Source organism: Suillus plorans (assembly GCF_016647745.1).
Source record: "Suillus plorans strain S12 chromosome Unknown HD556scaffold_117, whole genome shotgun sequence".
NCBI lineage: Eukaryota > Fungi > Basidiomycota > Agaricomycetes > Boletales > Suillaceae > Suillus > Suillus plorans.
This window is the reverse complement of record NW_024537501.1, coordinates 24,036-40,612: the sequence shown is the minus strand read 5'-3', so window position 1 is coordinate 40,612 and position 16,577 is coordinate 24,036. Positions and strand designations below refer to the sequence as shown.

At 49.7% G+C, this 16,577-nt stretch overlaps 4 protein-coding genes across 4 annotated transcripts; 1 reads left to right on the top strand and 3 right to left on the bottom strand.

Annotated features, from left to right (window-relative positions):
* Nucleotides 1–1,625: 1,625 nt before the first annotated feature.
* Nucleotides 1,626–2,494, bottom strand: HD556DRAFT_1250308 (uncharacterized protein; the record flags this gene model as incomplete). Its single annotated transcript, XM_041298912.1, has 2 exons — nucleotides 1,626–2,098; nucleotides 2,221–2,494. The coding sequence occupies 2 exons, from the start codon at nucleotides 2,492–2,494 to the stop codon at nucleotides 1,626–1,628; spliced, it is 747 nt and encodes a 248-aa protein (XP_041152636.1).
* A 2,561-nt stretch (nucleotides 2,495–5,055) lies between these two features.
* On the top strand, nucleotides 5,056–11,682 carry HD556DRAFT_1279936 (uncharacterized protein). Its single transcript, XM_041299278.1, has 10 exons — nucleotides 5,056–5,443; nucleotides 5,496–5,963; nucleotides 6,013–8,601; nucleotides 8,662–9,763; nucleotides 9,813–10,174; nucleotides 10,228–10,455; nucleotides 10,504–10,582; nucleotides 10,633–10,866; nucleotides 10,917–11,374; nucleotides 11,435–11,682. The coding sequence occupies exons 1-10, from the start codon at nucleotides 5,309–5,311 to the stop codon at nucleotides 11,453–11,455; spliced, it is 5,676 nt and encodes a 1,891-aa protein (XP_041152635.1). The 5' UTR covers nucleotides 5,056–5,308; the 3' UTR covers nucleotides 11,456–11,682.
* Nucleotides 11,683–12,229: 547 nt separating this feature from the next.
* HD556DRAFT_1435244 (FAS1 domain-containing protein) lies at nucleotides 12,230–13,897 on the bottom strand (the record flags this gene model as incomplete). Its single annotated transcript, XM_041305399.1, has 6 exons — nucleotides 12,230–12,627; nucleotides 12,682–12,919; nucleotides 12,977–13,065; nucleotides 13,114–13,553; nucleotides 13,607–13,678; nucleotides 13,728–13,897. The coding sequence occupies 6 exons, from the start codon at nucleotides 13,895–13,897 to the stop codon at nucleotides 12,230–12,232; spliced, it is 1,407 nt and encodes a 468-aa protein (XP_041152634.1).
* Nucleotides 13,898–14,218: 321 nt separating this feature from the next.
* Nucleotides 14,219–16,574, bottom strand: HD556DRAFT_1250352 (ATP synthase alpha/beta family, nucleotide-binding domain-containing protein; the record flags this gene model as incomplete). Its single annotated transcript, XM_041298915.1, has 11 exons — nucleotides 14,219–14,308; nucleotides 14,365–14,884; nucleotides 14,933–15,288; nucleotides 15,336–15,356; nucleotides 15,410–15,542; nucleotides 15,583–15,740; nucleotides 15,796–15,936; nucleotides 15,988–16,089; nucleotides 16,138–16,181; nucleotides 16,234–16,353; nucleotides 16,400–16,574. 11 exons carry the CDS (start codon nucleotides 16,572–16,574, stop codon nucleotides 14,219–14,221), a joined length of 1,860 nt encoding a protein of 619 aa, XP_041152633.1.
* Nucleotides 16,575–16,577: the final 3 nt, after the last annotated feature.

The window sequence follows — 16,577 nt, the reverse complement described above, 5'->3', positions numbered from 1 at the left end:
CCTATTTTCGCGTGGCAGACCCTCAGGCCTCAATAATCGGTTACTGTATGAGGACGTTATCGGGTCTACGACTAACGAGACGTTGCACGGCGATCACAGCAAAAGCATACGAGTTCTGGAACTGGTAGACCTCCGGCATTCTGGTGATGTTCCAAGCATAGTCACAATGAATACTCTCAGTGACTATCGAAGCACATACGGTGCATGACACGTACCTCAATCCTGTGGATTTCCTGCAACGTAACGCCCAATTGGAGATGAATGTAATTCGATCTCCTCGCGTGCTCCGGCTCGATTGTCGCGCGTTTGCTGCGGATATAAACTCTCTGCGACGCCCCGCCCCTCGATGATGCACGTTGCGCAAGTATGGATATTTTTTGCCGAAAATATTCAATGAATTCGCCGTGCCCATCACTGAGAAGCCCTTTCGACCACTCTTGTCGCTCGCTTCCATTTCGATGGAGTACTAGTAGAGTTCTGGGGTGCCAACGTGGCAGTAGAACGTGCACAATGAAGTGATAGTTCCTCAAGTTATTCTTCGAGTCACTCTTCGCCACCGTTGCTTCCATTCCTCGACGTAAATACCTCGCCATGGTTAGATTGCCGCTGAGATAAAGAAGGGTTAAATCGCGCCATCGACTCGGAGCTGGGAGATTGCATTTGGCCGTATAGTCGCGAACTTGCAATTTGGCTGGCACTGGTCGTCGCACATGAACGGGTACCGCTTGCGCATGTTCTTGGTTCGAATGATGGCCACCAACGGGCTCGGCAGTTGCCCTCAGAGGAGCCGAAAGTTCTGTTCATCACACCGTGAGTCACTAGTCAGGCCTTATTACCTCAGGCGCATTTGAGCGCTAACTTTCATACCAAATTCTCTTTGCGCAGATCCCTTCTCGCTCCCAGGCTCAAGCTTCAACCCGAATCAAGCATCTTGGCACACCCAAATAAATTCCATTACTATCGATATCCGTAAGCAGAACGTTCCGACGCAAGACCATGGAAACCCAGCGCCGCGGAGCGCAGAACACAGCGACGCTCCACTGCATTCCCGCGAGTTATGAGCAAGTTATGGGTGCCTGTGGATCGAGATTCTGTAAGGGCATATGATTTAGGGAATAGCGGGGTATTGATTGACGGGATCGAACCGCAGAATACTTGTGGGGGTCTCTTCAGAGGCTCGACTTGAGATGAATGCTGCACAAGGCGAGTGGGCGTGTTATCAGTTTCATTTACTTGTTACGTTCGTTCTCCTCATGGCCTTCGTGCGGAGGATGTTCTAGTATCCACGTTTCAATATAAGTCATAGAATTCGACAAAGGCATGAATTTAATTGAACTCAAAAGAATACACTATGTCAAGTGACTCATGTTGGAGCAAATGGAGATCAGTCAAAGATAGCAAAGGCAACAATGCATCAAGCAGATAGACCTAAGCACAACGAACTACGAGTATGGACAGTGTTATATAACAGTACAGAGGACAACGCAAGCAAGACAAAATGGGATGCATGTAGGTTGAACATAAGCCCTCCGTTTAATGTACAAAACAACATCACAGGGGCACGTCGCACGAAATCAAGAAGTTAAAGGGGTAAAAGGAATCCTTCGAGATGCTATACACCTCATTTAGTCGTCACCGTGATTCCGCCCATTGAGATGCCCAGAGTCGCTTGACCCTCCAGCCGAAGGCGGCTTGCCGTACATTTGAGGATACGGAGCGTAATGGGGGTTCATCATCTGCATCTGACCGTCAGGGCGGTGCGGATACATGTACCCATATGACTGTGGCGCATACGGAAGGAATGCGGCCGGAATGTACTGGGCCATGGACGGATAGCCTTGTTCTGGGTCTTGACCTGGATGCCCGTTTTGTCCAGGATGAGGCATCGGCGTAATTGCATAGAACTGGGGATAGTACGCCGGGGAGGCCTCACCAGGCTTGGGAGTCGGTGACCCCGGAAACTGGCCCGGGAACATGGAATACCCAATGGGCGCCATATACGCTGCCTGTAAAGGCGGCGAGGCCGACTGGGTTGGCACTTCCGTCGTGACGGGAATGCTGGGTTGCTCGGGCACATCGCCAATATCGGCATTGGTGCCTACGCGATCTCAACGACAGTCAGAACGAAGAGGAAGGAACCAATCAGATAAGAGCATAGGTGGAACGAATGGACGAGTGGCGTCTCAGAGTACTGCACAAATGGAGGGTGTATGATCTTACCTTTGCCATCGCGCTTCTTGTAGGGTCCCCTTTTCACGCCTTTTTTCCTCTCTTTGCGTTGGGAATCGACACACTCTTCAGCAATGCCATATTTGACGCAACGGAGACAAGGACGGGCGTCGTCACACTTCTTGCATGCCTTCTGGCAGTTTGTGCAAGCGTTCTTGACTTGCCTGCGCTTGGAGCGAAGAGGTTGTGTGGCAACTAGGCCAGGTGGGAAAGGATACATGTGCATGGGCATGCTAGAATAACCATTGACGGGATGAACCGTCATTTGAGGCTGAAGGTCTGTAGACTGCGCCTCAGCGAGGTCGTCGCCGTCTGGCGTTTGATTGCGCTCCACAGAAGACATGCTGCTGAGGGCGAGAGAAGAAGAGACTGTATGTGGCGGCCCTGACTGCTGATGGTTCAAGATTGTTGACTTTTATGGATGTATAGGAAATTGGAAGAATATTGCTGTGGGTAAAGGCACGAGGTAAGTAGGAAAGACGGTGGAGGAGCGGAAGAATTAGTACGATTCGGATTCCAGATTAGCTCAGGGCTCTTTGCTACACGAGTTCGACGCACTTCCGGCCCTTGGTCCCTGTTCTTGTTCACGTGGTGGGAACCGAAGTTGTACACAACTCGTGAATGTTGAGAAGTTGACACCGGATAGACTGTTTGTGAGCTCAAAGATGAAATGTTGTTGGCGAAGCACACAGATACGCTGGAAGATGATAAGCACATGATGGCAGATTGTCAATTGACAGCAATATGTCAGTTTCGATTGTGAGAACCTACCTGAACAATGAGACTTTCGCTGAGCTAGCGGACTAAGGCGGACTGTCAGTGATGGAGTTGGAAAGTAAGAGGGGTCGGATGTTGCGCTGAGTTCTAACGAAACCCTTTTTATCCTCTGTAGCAGCCACAGACTTAAATACCCGGAGGACGACCCTGTGTCATATTTGTTTTCATTTCACACAAGACATGGCCAAGTCCACATTAGCTTTGTCTGTAAAAAAACTAAATCTACTGATTATACAGGAAAGTTTACGATTGTACCCCTTTTCAAACCGAATAGATGCCGTCCGGTACGTCGTTCCATCGGCTATTCTCGAAAATACCCACTGAATTCGGACCTTACAATTTGGACCACAGTATCGTCTGACTGGCAGTTGGATACAGTGGAGTCTCTCGCGTGATACAATAGTATAACCCGCTCCAATTCAATGGCAACCGATGGTTGAAAACCACAGTAGTATCCAAGTTCTTGCAGGGAAATACTTGCCGTTTCTCGTGGGTCCGCGTGATGCAACGCTGGGCCGGAGACCCGAATTAGCCTGGCTCCGCGCTTATACCTGGAAACCATTTTCGAGCCCGCGATTCCTCTTCTCTGTCAGGTTAGTTCGGCCAACTACGTATGTTATCTTGCATGATGTGTCTCTGCTCACCGCATTTCATACGTGTTTCCAATGTTCCGCCGCCAATCCGCCGCTCATAATTACTTTGTGCTGTGCTATTCTCGTAGCCGCTTCCTCCCAATTCAGAATAGTGAGTAAAATTGTATTTATTCTCGTCATATCTTACGGACTCCACGAATTTTGTACCAAGTTTATAACCCGACCTTGTGTAAATTCTCAAGGTCGGCTTAGCCCAGCCGCAGTGCCCCCTTTCAAATAGCAAACACGAGTTACAATTCAGCTTCAAATAAGGACGTATTGCGTTCCACGATATTTCCCCTCTTGTGCTGCATCGTGCAGGTAGCGAACCGAGATTGATAATTATGATCAGTCTGCCGTTCAGTATGTCAATGATATCAAGTTTCTCCTTCCGCATTTGCGCTCTATAAATGCTATAAGGCGGCCGGATCCTTATTTTGCCCAGAACCTTTACCCAAGATACCGTCAACGTCAGTGCATCATGTTCCGCGATTCTACCGTTTTCGACGGAGATGACATTCATGACGCTTTTCAGATCTCCACTTTACCATCCGCGTTCGGTAACATTATACGCCTTACTAATCGCCAGCGGCCAAGTTACGAATAGCTGACCTCCGCTTGGGTGCACGAATTGCGTAACGCAGAGATCAGCTTCCTTTCGACGGAGCAAATCTATGTGCTGAGTCATTCGCACTCAGCGCCCAGTTGCACAGCACGCTGCGGACATTTGTCAATGTTTTCTGACATTCCTGCTATGAACATACATTAGCGGGAATTTTCTAAATGTTCTTTCGATATGTTATCCGGTTACATGGCTAAGGTTTTGAATCAGGAGCTTTAGGTTTGTGCTTACGATCATTGTGAAATTGTTTTCGCCTATCCTATTCAATTGTTTTCATACCATGATGCACGAGGCTTGTGAGTCATGTTTATATCCGATAATCATATCTTGCGAAGCGACGGGTGGCCATAGAGTCAAGTTCACGACAACCTGCGGCGTGGAATCCTTACGGTATTTCGCCAGGATTACCATCTTCTGCTTCTACAGGAACGAGAATTAAGCGGTTTACATACCTCGATGTTCTTATATGAACTCTAGTCGCGCTCGAATGGATCAATCGTGGGATCGATGACTGGCCAAAAGTCACAATGCGGCTGGACTGGCATGAGTCTTAAGGCCCAGGATCTTCATATCTCCGCAAACTCATGGTTATTTCTCATCAATCACCTTGCTCACGTTGATGTTCGACTACAGCCGCCATCAGAACATTGGATTCAACTTGTCTACTACCGGATCTTTGTTAAAAGGTGGGTAACGATCGATCGATAGTGCCAATCAGTATATTTTTTCGGCAAATGTAAGCTTTCCCCAAGAACAATGAGGTTGGAAAGCCACTGCAAGTGCAAACAAAGCAAAATAGCCGGCGCTGGCCAGTGCCACCAGAACCTAGAGAGCTAGTAGACTCTGAGAGTTCTCTGCTCACGCTCTTGCTAGTCGTCGTCAACAACGGCGACCAGCATCGCTTTCATACTACCCAACAACGGCCCATAGGTATCAACATCTGGTTCACGTTTCTTTTCTTTCTTTACCTACCGCGTGTTGCTTTTTTTTTTGAGTTCCACGGTGTCGTTTACGTGTTTCTCTCTCTCATTCTTGGTCTTCCTCTGGAATGTCGGCCACGTCTGCGCTTTTAGAGAGCCAACGTGAGCACGAACTTCACCTTCCATTTACTACCCAAGGAGGTGACAAGAAAATCGCGGACGAGGACGATGGCCTAGATATGCATCAAGTCCATGACACACAGGTAATAATATCACCTCAAATCCATGTCAAAATCACACTCAAGGTTTAATCAGCCCAGGCTCCATATCTCAGCGGCGCCACCTGACGACGAATTGTCACCGATGGACACAGACGCTGAAATCCCATCGCGTTCAGGATCAGTTTCGTCCTCCCTTGACCCATACTATTTTGGCATTCAGACTCCTGCAGACTCGCCTGCACTGCAGTTGTCCGAACCAGGATTCCCTCCCATGACACCTGAAACGCGCAGCCCTAATGAACCAGTCACACCAGGGCGCGATCCGGCCAACATCGATAGGATGGGCCTCGTAGGTGTAGGCGAGCTAGCTACCCCAAGATGGGGTAAAATACAGAGGCATACGCACGACGAAGACGCAGATGGCCACGATGAACAGATTCACGGAGATGATGTCCTTGAGGAGGATGTCACCGAACTCGTTATTGACGAACTCGAGAAGGATGGTCCCGATAGTCCATGGACCATCGAGGCAGTCGATGGCGAGTCAGACGGCAAGGATGAGGTATGATTTTGTCAGACTAGCATCATATAAACTCATAAGTGGTTTATAGCCAGTGGACGTAAAATCTGTTACCCGTACTCTCCGCTCACGTAGATCTATGGCGGATGAAAGTGGAGGAGAGGAAATTTTGTATCCCCGCAAGCCTTTCGGCTCTGAGTTGTTACATCCCACTCATTTACCTAAACACCCCCCTGCATCTCCAGAAGAGCCACCCTCACCACTTTTACCACCCCTCCCTACTGAGCAACCCTTCCTTGGTGGACCAGTGGTTGCGTCTCCTCCTAGCGCTTTTACTTCCCAGCGTAAGGCTAAGAAGCGCACGTCGGACGAATTTGAGATGGACCATACAGGTTCTCTTGTCTCTAAAGTGTCAGGTACCCCAAAAGACCGCACTAGTTCAACAGCCAGAGACAAGGATGAGAAATCCGCATCGACGCGCAAGCATCGTAGCATTGGGTCCAGTGTTTCTGGAAGTACCTCTCGCGATCGTGCCAGGCGTCGGGAAAGTCTCGCCGTTAGTACGCCAGGCAAACCTTCTGGTATACCCCCTCCGGTGGATGCTACTCCTGTGCGTTTGGAAAGGGAGAAACATACGCGTCAACTTTCCGCTGGATCTTCGTCGTCGAGCCACGAGGCTGCCCTTCACGCACACTCTCGGCGTGTGCATACCACAGATTTTTCCCACCTTCCCCCCTCTCCTTCGACAACCTCTATTCAGCATATTCTCCGGCATGCTGGCAGTGCCACTAGTACTACCAATCCACCTCTGCGTCCATCATCATCCCACAAGGATATGGCACAACCTCAAGGCCAACCACTAGTTCATCCCTCCCCTAGTGTTGCACACTCGCTTCTCCGCGGGACACAGGAAGGGTGGTCGGGTTTAGATGACGATGCTCACGCTGATGCTTTGCGTAAGCTCGACGGACTGTCGATGAAGACCGCACGCGCACGTGCGAGCGTTGGGAGTTTCGGCAGGCCTTCGAGTATGAGTCGCCCCGGAACACCTGCAGGCACTGCTAACAAATCTGGGGTGCACTGGGAGGGCATCAGCTCCGACGGTGGGGGCAAAATTTCTCGCCGGGGCAGCACTAAGGATAGGGAGAGAAAGGAGGAAGTTTCTCAGCGTCAGCCTATTGGCCTTGGTATTTCTCTTTCCGGGGATACTCCGCAGGAGCATTCCGAAGTTCGAGGTGGTGGGATTATCAGCAGTGATGAACATGCGTATAGCTCATCTGGCGTGGAGAAAACTCCCAAAAAGCCGGGTTCTATGAGTACACGGTTGAGTTTCACTCCCAAGCGTGGGTCTGCGTCATCCACAACATATACGACTACTCCGACGAGTTCGCGTGATTCCGCATCCATGTCAACAGCCACCAGCGTGACTTCAGTATCCGGCCCCTCGGCTTCTGGTCGTCATTCGACTGGTGCAGGGAAGGGAAGGCGGAACAGCGCGGGTAGTGATATTTCTAGCGCATACTCAGGTGGTGATGTGGCAGCGTTTAAGGACCGTCAACCTTCCTTCGCCGCCAGCGGCGAAGCTTTGGAAGAAGATCGGGTGCCTCCCGTCCCGCCGTTACCCAAGGACTTATCTACTTATCGTTCACCTCCCCAATCCTCGCATGGGATTGCATTTCCCCCTTCTGGTGCCGATGAGAGTGACATTGACCGCACTATGTCACTAGAGGTTCCCCCTGGTTCTTCGAAGCCGTTACCACATTCGCACGCCCAATACTTGCAATCGTCTGCGAATTACGGAAGCCACTCCGCTCCCGAGTCTGCTCCTTCAATCACCAAGACGCCTTCGAAGAAATGGAGTTTCTCCAATGCACTCAATATCAAACTCACTCCATCAATGTCGTCGATGAAGGGGAAAGATTCACTGTCGACCAAATCTTCGAGTTTCCCTCTCAGTCCTCGATCGGTGCAGACGTTCGGGCAACAGTTGCGGAAGTCAGGATCTAGGGAGCAAGCGCTTTCTCCTCCCGTCGCTCCTGGTACTTCTTGGTCTCCTGGTCACCCAGATGCGATGGCATCTGCTGCATCCCTCGCATCTATGTCGTCTGTTGGATCTACCCGCACTCCGAAGTCTCCCGCTGTCTTATCTGGCAAGGCTCCTAGCCGCGCTGGAACGGCTTCGAGTGCCAGCCATCACACGACGTCCGCCTTATCCGCTGCTCATAATGCCCCGCTCAGCCCCTCGTCAATGCGGCGTCATCAATCCAAACGTCTTACGCCATCATCCATACCATTCTTCCGTCGCTCATCCTCTCAGAGCATGCAAATGCCCCCTTCAAACCCAGTTATCACATCAGTATCACCGACACTATCATCATCAGGCACTGGTGCCTCTGCAGCACATCACGTTAAGGCAAGCCGCTCTCCAAACAAAGAATCAAGTCGTACCGTTCCGACTACTCCCGCCTCTTCACAGAAGAAATCATCCGTGCTTAGTCTTGGCCTGCCTTCATTGTTGAAATCTAGTTCACGGAGAAGTTTGCATGGGGACAAGAGTGACACTGGCACTTTCAAGGAAAGCGCGAGGTCTAAGGATTTAGAGAAGGAAAAGTCAAAGCAAGACCAGAAGGATCGTAGTGAAAGCAGGATATCTTTGTTGATGGGACGTAAGAGAGGCAAGGTGTGTGCCTTCCCACTATTTATATTCGGTATGAATCTGACAATACTGTGGGCCTACCAGACCCTATCGTCCACAGATCCAAAAAAGAGTGCTTCTGCTATTGCTTTACCACCCATGCAGATGTCCGCATTGCCTGCCACCACTGCTCAGCGTGTTGCAAATTTAAAGAACAGTTCCTCAGCGTCTACCCCTGCATCTACCATTACCCGGACGCCATCTATATCGCGTGTGACCTCGCAGACTGTAAGCTCAATGCAAAAGCAGTCAGATGCCTCGCTGCGGAGTCGAAACCAACCGTTACCCACAATCGCTGGGTCGCCATCAGTTGGAACCACTGGGTACAGCGTGACAAAGGAGGCGAAGGATTACCCGCCGTCAGTGCTACTGAACTCGATAGGTGGCATGTCAAAGGAAACGCCAACCAAGATTCCTCGCATTTCGAGCCGCACCTCAGCTGCAGGATCTCCAGGACTTGGGGGTACAACTGTAGCCAGTCGTCGCATCAGCCTTAATGTCACTGCGCCTTCGACGGACCCTTCACCCACGCCTGCCGATCCTACAATGAATGAGTTTGGTGTTCTGGAGAATGGTGACGCACAAGTTGCGAAGGCGTCGGGCGAAACGACAACGACAAGGCGGCTCTCTGTCCGAGCTTCTCCGTCGATCAATTCCCGAGTTCCAAGACAGGTCTCTGGGCCTCCATCTGCTGGCGGCATCCCTCGAAAGTCCAATCGTGATTCGGTCTCCTTCAGCACTCTACGTAAGGCGTCCACGGGCTCTGTGGCCTCCACTGCCTCAGTGGCTCCTCCTAGCGAAACAACACACTCGCATAGATTTTCTGCTTTGTCTCCATCGAAAGGTTTGAAACTGCTTAGTCCTAAGATTTCTCTGTCCACACGTTCTTCAAACAACAATGGTTCAACGGCTAACGTATACCGGGCTCAAGCAGGGACTCCTGCCTCAAGTCGTCAGTCGCTATCGACTCCTTCTCCAGTCCCTAGCACCGTTGATGAAGAGGAACTCCTTGGCGATGAAGAGATGATGCAATACATCAGACGGCAGCAGACTAAGAAGATGGCACATGGGGCATCGCAGGCTGAATTGGACGATCTACTTAAGTTTCCAGAACCAATAGCACCAAGCGCTGGATTGACGCCTCAGGGTCAGTTGCTCTCTACTCCGAGAATCTCAATCATTCATTTTGCACGCAGAGGTGTTGAATTCTTCTCAGGCTCAGTTCCTGTCCGATTACGAGAAAGAAGAGATTCTCAACTATCCCCAGGTTTACTGTATAGGTTCTGGGAGCCCGAAGAAGAAGGCTCATCCTGAGATTGTTGTCAACAATTTCGGCTACGATGATGAACGTGGAGATTACCAGGTAGTCAACGGCGATCATCTCGCTTTCCGCTACGAAATCATGGATACCTTGGGCAAGGGCTCGTTCGGTCAAGTGCTGAGCTGTAGAGATCACCAGACAGGCGAATCTGTTGCGATTAAGATCATCCGCAATAAAAAGCGCTTCCATCACCAAGCACTGGTGGAGATCAAGATCCTAGACAATCTTCGTAAATGGGTATGCATCCATACTTACATCATTCTCGAAAGATGAATTAACGCGTCTTTCAGGATCACGAAGAGAAGCACCATGTCATCAAGATGACTGAGCACTTCTACTTCCGCAATCACCTCTGCATTGCCATGGAACTACTTAGCATCAATTTGTACGAACTGATCAAAGCAAACGGTTTTGTTGGATTCACAACGGCATTGATACGACGCTTCACAAGCCAGATGATATTGTCTCTGTGCTTGATGCGGCATCATCGCATAGTGCATTGCGATCTGAAACCAGAGGTTCGTTGTTCTCGCATTGCATGCACCTTGTCTTATGACTCTGTTTAGAATGTCTTATTACGACACCCTGCGAAGAGTGCTATCAAGGTCATAGACTTTGGCAGTAGCTGCTTAGAGCACGAGAAGAGTAAGTTCATTTTCACCACGGTCCCTAAGATTTTACTGAACCACGCGTAGTCTATACTTATATTCAGAGTCGTTTCTATCGGTCGCCTGAAGTTATCCTGGGCATGAACTATCACATGGCTATCGACATGTGGAGTTTGGGTTGCATCCTCGCCGAGCTCTATACAGGATTCCCTATCTTCCCTGGCGAAAACGAGCAGGAGCAATTGTCTTGTATCATGGAGGTCTTGGGGCCCCCAGATAAGGACTTCATCAATCGTAGCTCCCGAAAGCGACTCTTCTTCGGTAAGATGACACATTGGCAACCTTCTATCACTTCGCTGACCCTTTCTAAGACAACAACGGCGCACCCCGACCCGTGGTGAACTCTAAAGGTCGTCGTAGACGACCAGGCACAAAAACACTTGCTCAAGTTCTACGGTGTCAAGACGATGACTTTGTCGACTTCATTGCGCGGTGCCTTGTATGGGATCCCGAGCGAAGGATGAAACCTCAAGCAGCGCTGCAACATAACTTCCTCCGTGCAGGACGTCGAAGCAAGACCACTACCCCTTCGCCAGCCAATGCCAAGACTTTGCTTTCTTCATCTAGAACCAAGGTCACTGAGACACCCAAGAAGTCGCAGATTAGTGCTCCCACTCCGTTGACCGCCAGGACTTCACGAACGACCACGAATGGAGTACCCTCTACTCCAAACACGACTACTGTAGGATCATCATCTCGAACGTACCGGTCCGGCCAGTCCCACGGCCTTTCCTCCCAATATTCCAGTCGGACACTCAGTGGGTTCGCAGTGAGTCGTCAATCCTCATCGGAAATGCCGTTCGAACAAGAGCTTATGAGCTGGCTGCAGACAACAGCCTCTTTGAAATGAGCGACGATGCACACTTGATGCAAACACTTTTTTTCGTTGTGCTTTCTAGTACTTACTCCTTGAGGAATTTTGCTAGTTGCTAGAGTCCTACCTACAACAAGCTGGCCTTCCTTGTTCATACCCGGTCTGCTGTATTTTACCCCTACTTGTCATTTGCATGTTATCCCATAGGTTTTCTGCATATCATCGTAATGCTCGCATCACTCAATATAGTTTCCTACCAGTCCTGTGGTTTACACGTCAACCTCTTGTTAACGACGTGTCCTTTAGGGAGTGATGAAAATAGGTCAGTCTAGCTTGATCACACATACAAGCGATTCCAGGTGTAAGCTACTACTGCATAGTCAGCACGTAGACTAGGTCTCCGGCATGTTGTCGTGACACTAGCTTGTCCTCATTCCAGTTTGTTTGCCACTCGATCTCTGGGCTGCGTGCCCCTCGGCCTAGTCCACCGGATGGACGTGACCTCGACCATGACAACTTGCCCGATTGATAGTACTGCTCATGCATATGTGAAAGAGAGATACAGTGAGACCAATATATTGTACATGTGTACAGCGAACAAACATGCAGTAATATAGCCTGGTTATCTTTTACTTGTAGATAGATAACACCAGTGCTTACAATGTTGCTGTGTATTGTAGAACACGGCATAAATATAATATATACTTCGAGTTCAACTCGGAAAACAATTACATCACATAATCATACCTGTACAATGGCTTGAATAATCAGCGAAACCGTGACAACATTCACATCGCAAGTTCCATGGACTTAATCTTGCATGGCCCATTGTGGCAGCCACTCCTCCCAATCCTCCCAGTCGACGTCAACCGATTCATGTTCATGTCCACGGTGTTTATGGTTTTCTTTATGATGGCCACGAGGGTCGAGCAGGTTCGTAATGACATGCAAAGCGCCATTCCGAGCGGGGATGTCATACGGTCCAACGTCGTGACCGTTGACCACAAACCTGGTGAAGTAGCGGGCAGGACCAGGAAGAGGAATCTTGGCTTTGTAGCGGGCAACCTGAACATTTAAGGAATGGTTCTCCAGCAGGGTGGGAAGGGTGAGATTGTAGGCATATAAAGGGTTACTGGGAGAATCTACGAAGACGCCAGCTTCCTGGTCATCAATGAAGGCAGTATAAGATGTAGCATTGTGCACGTAGTCTATGGACAAATGAAGTTAGATTCACGACAAGACAACTGTTTAAGCATGCTCGCCTGTGTGCAGCACGAGTTGAGGCACAACATGATACTCCAGAAGTTTCCTGAGCGCTTTAGCGCCAAAGGGCGAAAATAAGAAAAATCTTAATTTCTTGGGAAGACGCTGGAATGCTCCTGATGTGGGGGCAAAGAAAGTGGCAATTTCTGCGCCGACGAATGATATATGACAATCTTTGCCGGGAATCCGCCAATAATCAACTGCGCCAGTTAAGCCCACGCGCTGAATAGCAGACGTCTGCACAATGTAAAGTATAAGAGGAGCAAATAAAAAGGAACAAGATTACAAACTTACCACGTATGAGAAGACTTCGGGAAAAGCAAACATTTCACTGAACAAGGAAGGGGGAGGCAAGAGTGGGATGTTGATACTGTGGATGACACCTGGTCAATCGTAAGCATGTGCCCATTATTCAGTATCAAATCGCTCACCATTGCTAGCCTCAGTATCGCGCTTTATGACATCTACCACGGTATTAATCCTGAGTCGAGGGGGAACAATCGTGCTCTGAACACTCAAGCGCAATGGTTGATAGTCCATGCTCCCATCATTCAATGTCAAATTCGTTGCGTATGTAGAGTTTTGAACGAGCGCAGTAGAATCCAACTTCTCAGGCAGGATGTGATACGCGAGGATAGCGCGAATGATGCGGCCAAGTGCCTCCTTACGGTGGTCCTTGTCACGAGACTCAGGGATGTTATCAAGTTCTTCAACCTGAAGGACGAGGCGGCCAAGGTCATAAGCGATATCACGCTCATCCCCATGCTTAGGTGCGAGAGATGCGAAATCGAGTTGATGATTGTCGTCGTCATCCCCGTGCGAGGGCTGACGATGTGGAATACCTGTATTTGGAACCGCAAAAAAAGTGATGCTAGAGAGGAATAGCGTCGAGTAGGCGAGGGGCGCTGGCATAGGGGTACTTACCTGGCTGCAGGGTCGTCCAAAAGGTCGGTGACCCCGTCGCTTAAGTTGATGGCTTTGACTAAACGCGAGTACCTGCTACGCTGTGAGTATGCGTCAGACCTGATACCATTAAACGAGTGACCTTTCGTCGTCTTTCAAAACCTGGTAAATTGTCCTGTCCTCCGAAAGGGGAGCAAATATGCCCCAGCAGCGAACTAGCCCCTCGACGGGAAATTGCGGAAGCCAGGAAAGCGTAGGAAGAGCATACGCGCCTCCAACACAGAGTATGGGCACAAGATTATGAATTCTCATATTAGTGCGCCTATTTCTGACGTATCGGTGGAATCGATAATTGTGGACGGTGAAGATGGGGGCTGAGGCTCTTATATAATCCCTAATATTAATGCTCTCCGCAGCACGGGCGCTGGCATCAACTGCGCGTGACGACAATGGGCGTAAACGTTATTGCACAGCATCATCAGACCTGATACAGAGGGACAGTGCTGAGACTCGCAGAAGTTTCTACGTCGAGGTCAGTATGTACGCACTGCAGAGTGCAGAGTGTATCATAACTGGTATTATGCTATGGGCTACAAAGGGTTATGACAACGTCCGACCGCGAGCATGTTCGATCTACTCTACCATCTGGCGGAATTTGTCCTGGATTTCCGTGTGTAGCGCGTCCAGCTTCTGCATGATAGGTTCCTGTCCTTGCGAGGGAGACTGACAGACAAACTCGATAAAGCGAAAATAATCACAAGAGAATGACAGATACGTACCTCAAATTTCATTTGTGAGAGTTTAAACATGAGATCACTCGCAGTATCCTTAATTCTCGCGAACGTCAGATCGCCTTGCGCCACCGCTCTCAGCGCTGAATCGTGGAACGCGACAAAATTCTTCAACATTCCCGCAGTCTTGTAGAATGGACAGTAGCGGTCGTACTCGCTCATGCCATTCTGCTGCAGGAAGTCATCCTTGAGCATCCGCGCGACCTCCAGCGTAATTTTGTCTGATTCTCCCAGTGCGCTTTTCCCGACAAGTTGCACGATCTCAGCGAGATCCTCCTCCTTCTGCAGAATCTCCTTCGTTTTCATGCGTAAAGACACGAAGCCTGGTGAGTTGGACTCATAGTAAGGCTCAAGCACTTTTGTGTACTTGGAGTACGACAAGTTCCAGTTAACAGACGGGAAATGCTTGCGCTGCGCGAGCTTCTTGTCGAGGCCCCAAAAGACCTGCACGATACTAAGTGTAGAAGATGTGACGGGGTCCGAGAAGTCACCACCCGGTGGTGACACACTAAAATGTGATCAGGATAATGTCCACACAGAAGTAATTCCTACTTACGCCCCAACAATCGACACTGTTCCTTGCCTCGCTGGGCTACCCAAACACTTCACTTTCCCGGCACGCTCATAAAAGCTCGCCAGCTTGGTCGACAGGTAGGCAGGATATCCTGAATCAGCCGGCATCTCTGCCAGACGACCCGAAATTTCACGTAGCGCCTCAGCCCAGCGTGATGTTGAATCTGCCATCATTGCGACGTTTGAACCCTGATCCCGGAAGTATTCTGAGAGTGTGATGCCGGTATAAATCGAGGCCTCGCGAGCTGCAACTGGCATATTGGAAGTGTTAGCAACGAGTGTGGTACGCTTCATAATGGGTTCTTGGCGAGAGCCAATCTCCATTGTAAGTTCAGGGAACTAAGGGACGTCAGTGTGTGCTTATATTGGATAGGCAGTGATATCACCTCCATCAACACTTCAGCCATCTAGAAATGGTATTTGAGGGACGAAGCAATTTGAGACATCTTGGATAACGCACCTCATTTCCTCGCTCACCACATCCGACGTAGATGATGATATCGCTATTCGAGAACTTGGAGAGCGCTTGCGAGATGACGGTCTTGCCACAACCAAAAGCACCAGGGATGGCAGTGGTGCCGCCTTGCACGCATCTATACACCTGTCAGCGGTGAACCATTGATAGTGGAATACACACACGGAAAAAGTGCATCCAGGATGCGCTGACCAGTCAACAAGGGAAAATCGGCGGTCTGTTTCTCGGCAACGGGTCGAGGGGCACGGACTGGCCACAACTGCATCATGGAGTGCTTTGTTGTCCGACCCTCGAACTCGGTCTCTAACACGATGTCCTAATGAAGACAATCAGGTACAGAGTTTATGGATGTAATTGTGCTGCGAACGCACATCGACTGTATAGCTGCCCTTTTCTGCGATGCGGGTGATAGTACCGAGAGCACGGGGAGGAAGCATGATCTTGTGGTTGTCGACGAGCGAGTTTTCGTAAACACCGCCAAAGATGTCACCTCCTGATATGTGATCGCCGACCTTACACATATCAATCAGTACATTACTAATGTTCGATCAGTGTCGAATCACCTTGTATGCGGCAGGAGTGAAGTCCCAGGATATCGAGCGATCCAGTGCCTCTGTGTTGATACCACGAGGTATGTAGATTGATTTGGACAGTTCTTGGATGGACTGTATCCCATTAAATAAGTTATCTACGCGGCTGAAATGAACGCTTACTCGGAGTGGTCTCTGAATACCATCGACAATATTACCCATCAGACCTGTGGAGAGCTGAGAAAGCACAATGCATGGTACATCATTTGAGTAACGCACCTGGACCCAACTCAACACTGAGCGGTTTACCTGTCCTTAGGACAGGGTCACCGACGGTCACGCCAGACGTCTCCTCGTACACCTGAATCGTTACTTTATCTGCCTCTATTCGAATGACCTCTACGACTAATGAGTCTCGCTTCGTTCCAGTACCAAGGCTGCGCACCTCCGACGAGCTCGTCATGGCCGACGCGAACAAGCTCGTACATAGCAGCTCCAATCATGTTCTCTGCAATGACAACAGGCCCTGAAACGCCATACACGTGACCAAAGCGAGATTCATGGTCTTCATCTTGGATTTTTGGGAGGTCGCGCTTTGCGTTCTGGAGAGCACCTGCCATCGT